The sequence below is a fragment of the Coregonus clupeaformis genome, chromosome 9 (assembly GCF_020615455.1).
Source record: "Coregonus clupeaformis isolate EN_2021a chromosome 9, ASM2061545v1, whole genome shotgun sequence".
Classification (NCBI taxonomy): domain Eukaryota; kingdom Metazoa; phylum Chordata; class Actinopteri; order Salmoniformes; family Salmonidae; genus Coregonus; species Coregonus clupeaformis.
Genome location: NC_059200.1, coordinates 31,243,311 through 31,259,368, shown reverse-complemented (window position 1 = coordinate 31,259,368; position 16,058 = coordinate 31,243,311). Strand labels below are relative to the sequence as shown.

Sequence of the window (16,058 nt, the reverse complement as noted above, 5' to 3'; positions counted from 1 at the left end):
TCAGACCAAAGTCTATGGAGGAGCTAACAGAGGTTTAGAATGGAGACACATGGTTTTAATGAAACAGTCAAAGTAGAGCTCTCCCTCCCAGAGGACACCTCTCTGAATTGAATGAAGTGGTGAAACCTGAAAGGCAACCAGCTGAACTCAATCCAGTTAACAACTCCACTGTCAGAGGTGAAAACAGACATATACATATCTTCACAGATCTGAGTAGAGAAATTAGTCTGGCTGTCTCTTTCTTGCCAAGTTCCCTGCAGGTCAGGGATGGCTCAATAAAGAAGAAATTACCCAGTCAGAGTAGTGGCAGAAAAGGAAGAGAACTCAAGGTACCTCTCCTTGACACCCGCACACACCAGACTTCAGGAAATACTTGACATTTCCTCCCCACAGGAAAAACAGAATGGGATAGAATGAACGGCAGACTGAAATCCCAGAATTTTCTACCACTATATCAAAAGAGGATACCTCAGGGTAAATAAACACATCGGAGAAATGGACAATGAAAACGAATCGTTGGTAGTTCTGTGGGCTTTGGCATGAAACCACTCTAGTTATGTTCACATCAGGTTAGATTTTTATAAAATCATAATTTATTTGGTTGACATAAAATAATAGAATGGGTCAAAAAAAAAAGCAAGACTGTGGTGAGTATATCGTAATGTTCACAGTTCCTTTATGGGTAAGCCTCTGAGCATCTGGTTGCCAGGTGTGTGCATCCTGCCTATCAAGCCTGAAACTGGTGGTGGCTATGGGAGAGTAACAGGAAACACAACCCCTTCATCGTTCACACTGCTTGTTTATGTGCAGTACAGCGTCAAAGTACAACATTCCCACCCACCCCCATCCATTTAAAGCTAGAGTCCTTAATTGAAACAATAACAAAGCGGGCACCCCACCTCTGTTTTGGTAAAAAGCTGAGGGATGGGAGAAATGTAACCACTCAAAATCATAGACAGAGCAATGGATGCAAGGACTGACCATCCATGGTAATCACAATTATAGTTTTAACCAAACATTGGAGTAAAACAAGCTTATATTTTGGGTTCTGATGGGGTATGACAGTTGAACTAAGCTCATGAGGCATTTATAAGTAACTCTTTAATTATATATATATATATATATATATATATATATATATATATATATATATATCCATTGATTCTTAATTTATAAGTTCAAAAATGGATGTAGCAACTACAGATTCTAGCTTTAACTAGAGGTGACCTGCTCACACTGGCAATATGAGCACATATTTTTTCAATCTTTACTAACGACTATACACGTCAGCTTCTACAGCGACTGAAATGACTGCAACACTTAACAAAGAGCTGCAGTTAGTTTCAGTGGGTGGCAAGGAATAGGTTAGTCCTAAATATTTCAAAAACTAAAAGCATTGTAGTCGCTGGATTCCCTTGCCTTCAATGCTACGGGCGGCGGCAACAATGTCATACTCATTTCGACCAGACAGCATCAGATAGATGGCCTACACGTAGAGAGACAGAGGGGCGTTGGGGGGGGTTGTGAGATCTGGGTACACATATGGGTAGAACCTCAGAATCACCCTAGCAGCAGTGAACCAGGATACAGACTTCTGCTCAGTCTAGGGAATGGCAAAGGCTTGGACACCCTCCCCTGCTGCTACCGCTGTGTTTGTTTATGGAGCAAAGCAGCAAGAATCTCCAAGGTCCTTACTTGTGATGTCCCTATATCTCTACAGAACAAATGGGCATGCAATAGCCACTGCTTTCTTTTAGAATAGGCCCAAATAAGGAGGAATGAAAAGAGAATATTGATATTTTGCTGCAGAATCTTGTCAGTAAGTGTTGGAGGTGAGCAGGAGTGACAGACGAGTCCTACCAGAGAGATAACAGTAGAAAGACCTGCTACACAGGAACATGGGAGTGTGTATGGGGTTGAAAGGTTAAAGTGGGAGGTTCAGGACCGAGCTTGTATCCACACTTCCAATTGCCACACTAACTCACTATAAAACAGAGCATAAAGTAATGACCAAAAGTCCATAAAATAATTATGAGAACCATAACAATATGCTTCTCTTTTAACTACTGCAGTGCAACTTGAGATTTTACAGACAACGTCAAACTGGACCTTCGCTTGTCATTTCATTTTTGTAGTCTTTGTGCTATTGTCCTACTCTCCAACTCGCCTTTGTTTGGTGTCAAAGGGGGAGGAGGAGGGGGGGTATGGAATTACATACCACACACACTGTACAGTACACACAGAACAGGGTCATCACGCCTCTCAACAGGAGGCAGCTCCTCACACCAGGCATTTAGAAAAGAACGTGTCACCCTCTCTGTGACAAGACTGTGTAACCATGTAGTTAAGTGGTTACATAACAGAGGAAGGCATCCCTGCTGAAGAATGCCAAACATGAGAAAACACACTCATCTCTCTGATGCAGAGTGACAGAAGGTTCAGTATGGGTCTGTACAGCCATGCTTCAGATTCCCACGTGAGACAGAGTGGAAGGAAAGTAAACATTAGGCTAGTTTTCGTAATGTGCCCCTGAAGAAAGCAGTATTTAGTCATCAACTTGGTATACAGTGGGAAGAACAAGTATTTGATAACCTGCAAAATCGGCAGTGTTTCCTGCTTACGAAGCATGTAGAGGTCTGTCATTTTTATCATAGGTACACTTCAACTGTGAGACGGAATCTAAAACAAAAATCCAGAAAATCACATTGTATGATTTTTAAGTAATTCATTTGCATTTTATTGCATGACATAAGTATTTGATACATCAGAAAAGCAGAACTTAATATTTGGTACAGAAACCTTTGTTTGCAATTACAGACATCATACGTTTCCTGTAGGTCTTGACCAGGTTTGCACACACTGCAGTAGGGATTTTGGCCCACTCCTCCAAACAGACCTTCTCCAGATCCTTCAGGTTTCGGGGCAGTCGCTGGGCAATACGGACTTTCAGCTCCCTCCAAAGATTTTCTATTGGGTTCAGGTCTGGAGACTGGCTAGGCCACTCCAGGACCTTGACATGCTTCTTACGGAGCCACTCCTTAGTTGCCCTGGCTGTGTGTTTTGGGTCGTTGTCATGCTGGAAGACCCAGCCACGACCCATCTTCAATGCTCTTACTGAGGGAAGGAGGTTGTTGGCCAAGATCTTGCGATACATGGCCCCATCCATCCTCCCCTCAATACGGTGCAGTCGTCCTGTCCCCTTTGCAGAAAAGCATCCCCAAAGAATGATGTTTCCACCTCCATGCTTCACGTTTGGGATGGTGTTCTTGGGGTTGTACTCATCCTTCTTCTTCCTCCAAACACGGCGAGTGGAGTTTAGACCAAAAAGCTCTATTTTTGTCTCATCAGACCACATGACCTTCTCCCATTCCTCCTCTGGATCATCCAGATGGTCATTGGCAAACTTCAGACGGGCCTGGACATGCGCTGGCTTGAGCAAGGGGACCTTGCGTGCGCTGCAGGATTTTAATCCATGACGGCGTAGTGTGTTACTAATGGTTTTCTTTGAGACTGTGGTCCCAGCTCTCTTCAGGTCATTGACCAGGTCCTGCCGTGTAGTTCTGGGCTGATCCCTCACCTTCTTCATGATCATTGATGCCCCACGAGGTGAGATCTTGCATGGAGCCCCAGACCGAGGGTGATTGACCGTCATCTTGAACTTCTTCCATTTTCTAATAATTGCGCCAACAGTTGTTGCCTTCTCACCAAGCTGCTTGCCTATTGTCCTGTAGCCCATCCCAGCCTTGTGCAGGTCTACAATTTTATCCCTGATGTCCTTACACAGCTCTCTGGTCTTGGCCATCGTGGAGAGGTTGGAGTCTGTTTGATTGAGTGTGTGGACAGGTGTCTTTTATACAGGTAACGAGTTCAAACAGGTGCAGTTAATACAGGTAATGAGTGGAGAACAGGAGGGCTTCTTAAAAAAAAACTAACAGGTCTGTGAGAGCCGGAATTCTTACTGGTTGGTAGGTGATCAAATACTTATGTCATGCAATAAAATGCAATTACTTAAAAATCATACAATGTGATTTTCTGGATTTTTGTTTTAGATTCTGTCTCTCACAGTTGAAGTGTACCTATGATAACAATTACAGACCTCTACATGCTTTGTAAGTAGGAAAACCTGCAAAATCGGCAGTGTATCAAATACTTGTTCTCCCCACTGTACATGTCCAGAAAGAGAGTCAACTCTACTTGTCACACTCAGTTCAGTTCAGAGGCACGTTAGTGATAGAGTGTGGTAGATTGATGAAAAATAACGTGTTTAGATTATAAAATGTGCAGTGCAGCGGTCAACCTGTAAGATAATTAAATACCCACAATCATTAGGAAGGAACCAGCCTTTCCCAACAGAACCTTCACAAATTCTCATCACCAAAGACTCCACTGATATGTAGAATCTATTAGTGGCAGTATCTCTGCAACATGAATCTCGGAGAAACAGCAGCTCAGTCAGGCTGGTTCTTCAAATGGACTGCTATAACATTGTTGATAATTTTGAACAATCACGCTAAATTAGGTACTTACATTGTAGGCCTCCCTGCGGTTCCTCAGCCAGCAGCGGCTCAGCTCACTCAGCTCCACGATGGGCTGAACCTTCAGCCTCACAGAGTCCCCAGACTGACGGATCTTCTCCACAATCTCGTCCCGGTTCTTATTCTCCACGTTGTGCCCATTGATCTCCACCAACCTGTCTCCAGGCACCAGACCCAGTGCCAGGTCCTTGGTCCCGGCTCCAGGCTCAGCGAAGTGAACCACGCGGCGGTAGACCCCCCCATCAGGCCGCTGGTCCAACATGGTTGTGCGGCGCAAGGAGAAGCCAAAGTCTCCTGTGTTGCGGCGCTGCAGCTCCAGTTCCCTGGGCTCAGGCATGGGCGGTGCCAAGACGCCAGGCAGCCGCAGGTCTGCTGGGAAGGTCTTCTCCACCACCTCTGGGATATGAACCCTCTTACCAGCCCTGCCGTGGCCCTGGAGATGCAGATGGGAGCCATGTCTGTGGTGGTCAAACACCTTGTTCTCTATCTGGGGAGATGGTTGCGTTGAGCTTGGTGTGAAGGCCTCTGAGGCACTCTCCTCTTTGTTCTTCTGGGAGGAGAAGCGCTTCATGACCTGGCCCACCTGGGAGTTCTGCTTGGCCAGGCCGCCGAACTTGGCCGCTCGCTCCTTAACAGAGGAGTGATGGGGATCCTGTCCCCACTCCCCCTTGATGTCATCACTGGAGCTGGCGGCACTCATCTGGCCCAAATCCAGGACCATGCTGCCATGGTTGCTGAAGCGATCAGCATCTAGATCAGTAAGGCTGAGCTCTGTATTGCTGGCCACCTTGATAGGGATGGGGCTGGAGATCTCCAGCTTGCCTTTGTTGTCCCTCTTCGAGCCTCCTCGATGGAGGTTGAAGAAGCCCCGCCTCTGGCTCATTTCCTCCAGGCTATTCAACTCTGCCTGGGACATCCTTTCCTTTTTGTCCTTTTTGTCCTTCTTCCTCTCATCCTTGTCCTTGTCTTTCTTGATCAGATGGAACATATTTGGCTCCAAATAGCAACCCCCTCAAGGTTGGTTTGTGTAGGTTTAAACCAGGGGGGGTTACATATACAAGTGAAGTTTCAGTTCAGGCTTTCAACCCTGGTCATGGAAGCATCTGAGTGACAGTTTGGAATGTCATCAACAGAGGGGCCCTGAGGAGAGAGGATACAATAAAGTAAGTCTTTGGCCAGGCCATAATCCAACAATCATCCAGTACAATGGCAATGAGATATCATTACAGATCATGTGTCATGCCCATGGCTAAATACAATGACTCATCACAGAGAGTGTTTGTTACCTGGGAATGTCCAGGCTCATTTAACCCTTAAAGATAGTGTCTTATGCTGGAATATATTAAAGTAGCATTCTCCATACTACAGCAGATACAGAGTGATAGCTTGAACACACAAGAAACCTGTGAAATACCATTTATGTCATGCATGTTTATCCAGAACATAAGGGTGTGAGTCAGCTTTACAAAGCAATGCATTTCAATGTGTTAATTAACTTAAATCACCAAGGGCTAGGTAGAAGCAACCAGACACTGTTGTTGTAGTGAGGGTATCACGTGTTAGTATGAAAAAATGTATGCACTCACTAACTGTAAGTTGCTCTGGATAAGAGCGTCTGCTAAATGACTAAAATGTAAAATGTTAGAGGCTGCCTTTCATTAAATAACAATCTTGCTTCTTCTCTCTGTGAAACTTTTCAAAACCACTGCACTTACAAGTGATTTTAAGGGGACAATTTTCTAAAGCAGTTTATTATGGGGTTTCCTAAAGAAGTTGGTATGCTGATGTCTTTTGTAAGGTTCCATTGATGTGACACAAATAATACTTTCTGCAGGTTGTCAGTGGGAAGGATATGGCACTTAATAATGCAAAGACAGTGTGTCTCTGTGGCCCCTTCATAGAAAACTAATGTGTTCGAAGAAAAGGGACCAGTAGGAGTTCACTGTGTTTCTGAAGTATACCCCCTTTACACCAGTATAGTCCCAGTCCTGAGGAGCCAAAGAATGTGTGTTGGCTATCACAGCATAACAACTTATACATCCGTGTATGGATCATCATCTTCCAATCAGGTTGCCGATTCAAGAGCCATTCACTTCCTGACCACCTCACTCCAGCCCACCCACGCCCTACTGTTACACATCAAATCAAAATGTATTTGTCACATACACATGTTTAGCAGATGTTATTGTCGGAGGTGTCAGAGGAAGGCCCTAGAAATTGTCAAATACTCCAGCCACCCTAGTCATAGACTGTTCTCTCAGCTACCGCACGGCAAGCAGTACCGGAGCGCCAAGTCAATGCCCAAAAGGCTTCTCAACAGCTTCTACCCCCAAGCCATAAGACTCCTGAACAGCTAATCATGGCTACCCGGACTATTTGCATTGTTCCCCCCCACCCCCTCTTTTACGCTGCTGCTACTCTGTTTATTATCTATGCATAATCACTTTAACTCTACCCACATGTACATATTACCTCAATTAACCTGTGACCCCGCACATTGACTCTGTACCGGTACCCTCTGTATATAGCCTCCCTACTGTTGTTTTATTTTACTGCTGCTCTTTAATAATTTTTTTTAAAATGTTTTACTTAACACTTATTTATTTTACAACTGCATTGTTGGTTAAGGGCTTGTAAGTAAGCATTTCACTGTAAGGTCTACACCTGTTGTATTCGGCGCATGTTGCAAATAAAATTTGATTTGATTTATTGCGGGTGTAGCGAAATGCTTGTGTTTCTAGCTCCAACAGTGCAGTATATCTAACAATTCACAACAATACACACACCATCTAAAAGTAAAAGAATGGAATTAAGGAATATATAAACATCAGGATGAGCAATGTCGGCGTGGCATAGACTAAAATACAGTAGAATAGAATACAGTATATACACTCAGCAAAAAAAGAAACGTCCCTTTTTCAGGACCCTGTCTTTCAAAGATAATTCATAAAATTCCAAATAACTTCACAGATCTTCATTGTTAAGGGTTAAAACACTGTTTCCCCATGCTTGTTCAATTAACCATAAACAATTAATTAACATGCACCTGTGGAACGGTCGTTAAGACACTAACCGCTTACAGACGGTAGGCAATTAAGGTCACAGTTATGAAAACTTAGGACATTAAACAGGCCTTTCTACTGACTCTGAAAAACACCAAAAGAAAGATGCCCAGGGTCCCTGCTCATCTGCGTGAACGTGCCTTAGGCATGCTGCAAGGAGGCATGAAGCCTGCAGATGTGGCCAATAAATTGCAATGCCGTCTGTGACGCCTAAGACAGCGCTACAGGGAGACAGGACGGACAGCTGATCGTCCTCGCAGTGGCAGACCACGTGTAACAACACCTGCACAGGATCGGTACATCCGAACATCACATCTGCGGGACAGGTACAGGATGGCAACAACAACTGCCCGAGTTACATCAGGAACGCACAATCCCTCCATCAGTGCTCAGACTGTCCGCAATAGGCTGAGAGAGGCTGGACTGAGGGCTTGTAGGCCTGTTGTAAGGCAGGTCCTCACCAGACATCACCGGCAACAACGTCGCCTATGGGCACAAACCCACCATCGCTGGACCAGACAGTACTGTCAAAAAGTGCTCTTCACTGACGAGTCGCGGTTTTGTCTCACCAGGGGTGATGGTCGGATTCGCGTTTATCGTCGAAGGAATGAGCGTTACACTGAGGCCTGTACTCGGTAGCGAGATCGATTTGGAAGTGGAGGGTCCGTCATGGTCTGTTGCAGTGTGTCACAGCATCATTGGACTGAGCTTGTTGTCATTGCAGGCAATCCAACGCTGTGCGTTATAGGGAAGACATCCTCCTCCCTCATGTGGTACCCTTCCTGCAGGCTCATCCTGACATGACCCTCCAGCATGACAATGCCACCAGCCATACTGCTCGTTCTGTGTGTGATTTCCTGCAAAACAGGAATGTCCGTGTTCTGCCATGGCCAGCGAAGAGCCCGGATCTCAATCCCATTGAGCATGTCTGGGACCTGTTGGATCAGAGGGTGAGGGCTCGGACCATTCCCCCCAGAAATGTCTGGGAACTTGCAGGTGCCTTGGTGGAAGAGTGGGAAAACATCTCACAGCAAGAACTGGCAAATCTGGTGCAGTCCATCAGGAGGAGATGCACTGCAGTACTTAATGCAGCTGGTGGCCACACCAGATAAAGACTGTTACTTTTGACCCCCCTTCAGGGACACATTATTCAATTTCTGTTAGTCATGTCTGTGGAACTTGTTCAGTTTGTCTCAGTTGTTGAATCTTGTTATGTTCATACAAATATTTACACAAGTTTGCTGAAAATAAACGCAGTTGATAGTGAGAGGACGTTTCTTTTTTTGCTGAGTTTACATATGAGATTAGTAAAGCAAAAATATGTAAACATCAACTAAGCTACTGATCCTCCCGATGCGTTTCGTGCCTCATGGCACTGCATTGAGAAGCACATACATGCAAACACTGTGTAGAGTAGACCATCTAAATACAAACCGGTAATATCATAGTAGCCTATAATGTCTGCACGACGATAGCGTATGCGAGTCACTTGCCCTAGAAATATCCACAGTGGGAAATAAACAAATTAACGTAAATCAATGTAACCACTTCGGTTACACCTGAAACATATTCCTAACTTACTTGATACATTGTCGCTGTCTACTCGTGTAGCCAATGCTGTGGAGAGGTTATTGTGGCGACTAGTCACAGCTTGGTCATAATGCGCTCCCTTTAAGCTACTTTGCCCTCATTATCACACCGGTGGCTTCAGATGACAAACAGTTTTATCGAGAGTAAAGATGTACACACCCGGGTCTATTTATGTATTTTATCAGGGGAATAGTAGGTTACTCACCACTCAGTGATATGCAGGTTTATAGTCGGGGAACAGTCCGATAAAGGGTTTAGCGAGATTGTCAGTAGCTTTTCACCAGTTTTATTGTAAAGTGTCGGTAAAGGGCAGTCGAGAAGTCCAGTCTATTAACGCAAGAGTTACCGTCAGCCGGTTCGCAGTGACCCCTCCTGGCTGGTTTGAGGACATATAGGGACCAAGCCTCAGCCCAGCGAAAGAAGAAAGGGATCATGGACTGATTGGGATACAGTGTGGTACTAACCTGTGCATTTAGCGTACTATAGAACAGGGCTCTCCAACCCTGTTCCTGGAGAGCTACCCTCATGTAGGTTTTCGCTCCAACCACAGTTGTAATGAACCTGATTCAGTTTATCAACCAGCTAATTATTAGAATCAGGTGGGCTAGATTAGGGTGGAGTGAAAACCTACGGTATGGTAGCTCTCCATGAATAGGGTTGGAGAGCCCTGCATAGAATGATTGTGTGCAAAAAAATGTTGGTAGAAGCATTTATAGGTTATAGGTCCCTACTGTAGGCTACTGATACAGGCTATTGTCCGTAATTTAATAAATGTAATCATGTCAAAAGTCAGCCATCCTTCCAAACGTTGTCAATTTGTTATCCAATTGAGTAGGCTAATTTCTGATAGAAAATATTATGTAGACTCATTAACAATTAAACAAAAGTTTGGAAAACTATAAATTACATGACCATTTAGGAAAACAAATCAAGTGTGTTTTTTAAAAATACAATAGCTTCCTCGTCTGGACTAAAGTTGAATGGCATGTGGTTCATCATATACAAATGACCATGATAAAGGCATTTCAGAAAAGCATAGTCCCCAACTGTTCATAATTTAAAGGGATAGTTCACACAAATTACAAAATAACACTTCGGTTTCCTTAGCCTCTAAGCCAGGGGTGTCAAACTCATTCCACGAAGGGCCGAGTGTCTGTGTGTGTATGGTTTTTTCTTTCAATTAAGACCTAGACAACCAGGTGAGGGGAGTTCCTTACTAGTTAGTGACCTTAATTCATCAATCAAATACAAGGGTGGAGCGAAAACCCGCAGACACTCGGCCCTCCATGGAATGAGTTTGACACGAGCTGTAAGCAGTCTATGAACAAGGTATGACAGCAATCCATGCTTCGGTTTAGTTTCCCTGGCAATGTTTCCAAATGCATCTGTGGCACAAATCCCATTCAAGCCTTGGGACCAATATTAGCATTTTTCGCGCATCATGTTCAAATTATCAATAATTTACTTTGTTGAGCTTCACAATCAATTTGAGATACTTTCAGATGATTTGGACATGATGTGCGGAAAATGCTAATATCGGTCCCATGACTTGAATGGGATTTGTGCTACAAATGCTAAAACCATGCAAGGGAAATAGAACCAATGCATGGACTGCTGACATACGTTGTCCATAAACTGTTTACAGGGTAAGGAAACCAACGTGTTAAATTTTTTTTTGGGTGAACTATCCCTTTAACAGCTGTCCTACTTTTCTTGGTTAGAGCTTAGATGTAGGTGTAGCATATCTCCTTTATTCTTTGCCTGTTTCGATTATATGTTTATTTTCATAGGCTACATGGAACAAAACACAATATCCACTGTTAATCCTGGAATTATTTTATTCAGTGATCTACAAAAATGTATGACATTGTTTTCCTGGGTATCCAATTGACCAAACCAAGGCGACTAAAGTTAGTGCTTGGTTCTGAAATAGGCTCATAGCTCAACAGGACATTCTTGATACATTCCTCGCTACAAAGTTCACAACTAGTTCACTCAAGATGCTATCCTTCCCTAATGGAATTTTGGGTGAAAAATAAAAATAGTATTGTTTTTCATATGGACACAGTCCGAGTGAGCACAATCTCATCAAATAACAGTACTCGGTTGCTCAAAAAATACCTAGTTAAATTTACTCAAGTCATCGCTAATCAAGAGGAAAAGGGCAATTTTCTCTTAGAATCACTAGATTCTAACATGAGGTAAAACTGGTATTGTACTGAAAAAATCATTTTATGACAAACTGCCAACAAAACCCTTTTTTATAATAATAACTTGATAAATTGTCAGAATAATTTGTTTATTGTACAGTGCATTCGGAAAGTATTCAGACCCCTTGACTTTTTCCACATTTTGTTACGTTACAGCCTTATTCCAAAATAGATTAAATTACATTTTTTCCTCATCAATCTACACAAAATACCCCATAATAACAAAGCGAAAACAGGTTTTTAGAAATGTTTTCAAAATGTATTTACATAAGTATTCAGACCCTTTGCTATGAGACTCGAAATTGAGCTTAGGTGCATCCTGTTTCCATTGATCATCCTTGAGATGTTTCTACAACTTCATTGGAGTCCACCTGTGGTAAATTCAATTGATTAGACATGATTTGGAAAGGCACACACCTGTCTATATAAGGTCCCAAAGTTGACAGTGCATGTCAGAGTGAAAACCAAGCCATGAGGTCGAAGGAATTGTCTGTAGAGCTCCGAGACAGGATTGTATCGAGGCACAGATCTGGGGAAGGGTACCAAAATATGTCTGCAGCATTGAAGGTCCCCAAGAACACAATGGCCTCCATCATTCTTCAATGTAAAAAGTTTGGAACAACCAAGGCTCTTCCTAGAACTGGCCAAACTGGCCAAACTGAGCAATCGGGGGAGAAGGGCCTTAGTCAGGGAGGTGACCAAGAACCTGATGGTCATTCTGACAGAGCTCCAGAGTTCTGTGGAGTCCTCTGTGGAGATGGGAGAAACTTCCAGAAGGACAACCATCTCTGCAGCACTCTACCAATCAGGCCTTTATGGTAGAGTGGCCAGACGGAAGCCACTCCTCAGTAAAAAGCACATGATAGCCCGCTTGGAGTTTGCCAAAAGGCACCTAAAGGACTCTCAGACCATGAGAAACAAGATTATCTGGTCTGATGAAACCAAGATTGAACTCTTTGGCCTGAATGCCAAGCGTCACGTCTGGAGGAAACCTGGCACCATCCCTATGGTGAAGCATGGGGGTGGCAGCATCATGCTGTGGGGATGTTTTTCAGCGGCAGGGACTGGGAGACTAGTCAAGATCGAGAGAAAGATGAACGGAGCAAAGCACAAACAGATCCTTGATGAAAACCTGCTACAGAGCCCTCAGGACCTCGGACTGGGGCGAAGGTTCACCTTCCAACAGGACAACGACTCTAAGCACACAGCCAAGACAACGCAGGAGTGGCTTTGGGACAAGTCTCTGAATGTGCTTGAGTGGCCCAGCCAGAGCCCAGAATTGAACCCGATTGAACATCTCTGGAGAGACCTTAAAATAGCTGTGCAGCGACGCTCCCCATCCAACCTGACAGAGCTTGAGAGGATCTGGAGAGAAGAATTGGAGAAACTCCCCAAATACAGGTGACCAAGATTGTAGTGTCATACCCAAGAAGACTCGAGGCTGTAATCGCTGCCAAAGGTGCTTCAACAAAGTACTGAGTAAAGGGTCTGAATACTTATGTAAATGTATGGGGTATTGTGTGTAGATTGATGAAGAAAAATCAATTTTAGAATAAGGCTGTAACGTAACAAAATGTGGAAAAGGTCAAGGGGTCTGAATACATTCCAAATGCACTGTATGTGTTGAAATACAGGCAAGTGTTGTTTCCTTTTGAAACCATATCATTGGTTACATTACAGATGTTATATGAATAGTTACCAAGGTGGTTGCATTTATTAATTTTTTGATAGAATAGTAGAATACACAAGGTGCAATTTTGAAATGTGGCTGTGGACCTGGAGTTTCTATTTTTATATCAGTCCCTGACAGTCACTCAACTAGCCATGTCAGCTAACAATTTTTTGATTGGTAAGTTATTCTAGCCAGTTATCTAAACTTCATGGCCAAATACCGACCGGCCCAGGGGCTGTGACCTCCATGGGGCCCCCATTGACACTCTCACTCAGATGTCATTAACATGGCAAGTCTTGACAAAATGTTTAGAATTGCAGAAAGCTTGCTTTAAAACTGTAACATTTTCTTTACTCCCTAAGGCAAAATGTGTAGAATTGCAGGAAATTAACTTTAACTTTAAAACATAAATTTTTCTCTCCACCGTCAAGAGGGTTGATTACACAAAGTGCAAAACCAACAGTCCTTTGAGTCTTCTGTAGTTAAGAAATTCCCATAGCACACGAAGGAGGACAACCCATAGTATGCAAAATCATACAGACTCTATGTGCTCACATTTCTATGTGTACAGGGCCGGCCCTAGCCTTTTGGTGACCCTAAGCGAGATTTGGTTAGGGAGCACATAGAGTCTGTATGCTTTTGCATATTATGGGTTCTCCTTCTTTGTGTGCTATGGGAATTTCTTAAGATTAACTGCAAAAGACTCAAATGACTGTTGCTTTTGCACTCTGTCTTACTGTAAACAAATGGTATCAATTGTCAGATGAATAAATGCAATCAGAGGAGGAAGCAAAATAATAATATTTAACAGAAAGGATAGGTTGACAGTTCACAGCCAGGACTTCTTGCCTCTGCCTGTTTTGGCCATGTTGGCCAGTTTGGCCTTAGTGCGTTCTTTCTCATCTGGGCTCCTCTTGGAGGTGCACTCTACTGTGGAGTCTGTCTCGAAGGAGATGGCAGGGGTGTGGGTGGGCAACATGCCACTGCTCTTCTGCTGGGACATGGGAGGGGGGGTCTGCAGGACCACCCTGCCTCGTAGGGAGTGTTTGAGCTGCAGCAGCAGAGGGTTGTGGTTGTGATACAGGTCCACACGTTCCACAGGGTCCCTCTCTGGCTTGCAGCATGTGGAGCAGGCCGAGCACAGCACACGGAAAATATAGACCCAGCCCAGGTAGTGCAGTTCCACAATGTTCAGGATGAAGCAGCCCAGGCTGATGCTGAACATGAAGTTGAGGAAGATGGTCTTCTCCGTGGCACGAGACACGAAGCAGTCAGTCCGGTTGGGACAGGGGTAGGTCTCACAGCGGAACAGGTGAGGCACTTCAAAGCCAAACAGGTAGTACTGGCCCACTAGGAAGGCTATCTCCATGATGGAGCGCAGCACCACGTGGATGATGTAGGTCAGTAGTACCTGGCTGGACAGCTCGGTGGGGTCCTTCCCCACCTCCCTCAAGTCCTCCTCCAGCAGGCTTTGCTCCACACACTCCCCCTCCCGGGCGCCCCACTCCTCCTCATAGCGGGGGTTGAAGGAGGGGCTGCTGGCCTCCACAGCTTCCCCACCCTCCACCCCTTCATGTTTGAACCTTTCACGTGCAGGAGGGCGCTTGGCGACCACCTGGATCTTCTCAATCTCTAACTTCTCATCCTTGGCGATCTTGTGCAACACGTAGACAATGTAGAAGATGGACGGTGTGGAGACGAGCACGATCTGGAAGACCCAGAAACGCAGGTGTGAGACAGGGGCGAAGGTGTCATAGCAGACGTTGTTGCAACCAGGCTGCAGGGTGTTGCAGGTGAACTTGGACTGCTCATCGCTGTACACCGCATCCCCTACCAGGGTCACCAGCAGGATGCGGAAGATAAGCAGCATGGTCAGCCAGATCTTGCCGATCACTGTGGAGTGGTTCTGCACCTCCGTTAGGAAGCGGCCAAGAATGGACCAGTCTCCCATTTCTTAACCTGGGGGAACACCGATGAAAAATAAACAGCAGCATGCTTATGGTGTGTTGAACCTGCCGCACTACAACAACATTATGTCCCACAGACAAATCTGTATTAGTGCTACATCATGAATCTTTTGAAGGAGTGAGACATCGATGGAGCCTGCTCATCTGCAACACTGGCTTATTTCCTTGTACTTTATCAAGCTCTTTTAATAAGTGAGCCATCAATACATGTTAGTCTCACTACTGAAAATGAAAATGTAGTGTCAATTGCGGGAGGGGCACATGCTAAGTCAACAGAACTATGAAGCCATAAAACAGATCAACACATAATACAGTATGACATCCAACATCCATAAGTGGGGCCTCAAAATACTTAGATGTATTGCCTTTTCATATAGGCTTTTTGTACATTCCCTTTGATACAGATTAGTGTCTTTATGTGCACACAGCATTTATTTACAAATAAACAAACTACATGAACAAACTACATCATGAACTAATAATAATACCGCACTAATTGTATAAATGTACACTTTGTAAATTTAGCCTACCCCTCCACTCAACCTATTCAACAACAGTCCATGGTGAAAAGGAAAACACTGACTGCAGACTGTCATTGTCCAAATGCAAAAACAGCTGAAAATGTCCACACAGCACATACAGATAGAGCAATCCTAATAAATGATTTCTGGAGGAACTTACCTTAGGAAAATGTGTTTCTTTCCTATCCAAATCTGGAAAAATGCCAAAGCAAGCAATCTGCATAACTATATTTGATGTGGGAGCTGGTTGCTGGACGTTATGGAGTCTATTGAGCTGGATGAGGAGAGAATGGGCTGACCACACATATTCCCTGACTCCATCTGAAACACTCATTGTACTGTATGCGAACAAAGGCTTTCAATGTACAGTGGGACAAAGACTTAAATGTACAATGGGGGGCACCTTTTCTAAACAGCCGTTCACAGTCAAGCACAGAGTTCAAAGAACGTGCTGGAAATAATGTCAACAATACTGATTTGTAAATGGATATCTGCCTGCTT

The 16,058-nt window shown here is 44.2% G+C and overlaps 2 protein-coding genes across 3 annotated transcripts in view; both read right to left on the bottom strand.

Annotated features, from left to right (window-relative positions):
* Positions 1 to 9,484, bottom strand: part of LOC121573756 (unconventional myosin-XVIIIa) — a 115,293-nt gene extending 105,809 nt beyond the window's left edge. For both annotated transcript variants that reach the window (XM_041885981.2, XM_041885982.2), the window contains exons 1-2: positions 9,393 to 9,484; positions 4,528 to 5,675 (exon numbers count right to left, since the gene is read on the bottom strand). In XM_041885981.2, the coding sequence (XP_041741915.1) occupies positions 4,528 to 5,523 (996 nt within the window). In that variant the 5' untranslated portion in view covers positions 5,524 to 5,675; positions 9,393 to 9,484. The remainder of the gene's footprint in view (positions 1 to 4,527; positions 5,676 to 9,392) is intronic.
* A 3,481-nt stretch (positions 9,485 to 12,965) lies between these two features.
* LOC121574375 (gap junction delta-2 protein-like) lies at positions 12,966 to 15,812 on the bottom strand. Its single transcript, XM_041886996.1, has 2 exons — positions 15,718 to 15,812; positions 12,966 to 15,028 (listed from the first exon to the last, which is right to left on the bottom strand). The coding sequence occupies exon 2, from the start codon at positions 15,018 to 15,020 to the stop codon at positions 13,899 to 13,901; it is 1,122 nt and encodes a 373-aa protein (XP_041742930.1). The 5' UTR covers positions 15,021 to 15,028; positions 15,718 to 15,812; the 3' UTR covers positions 12,966 to 13,898.
* Between the last annotated feature and the right edge of the window lie 246 nt (positions 15,813 to 16,058).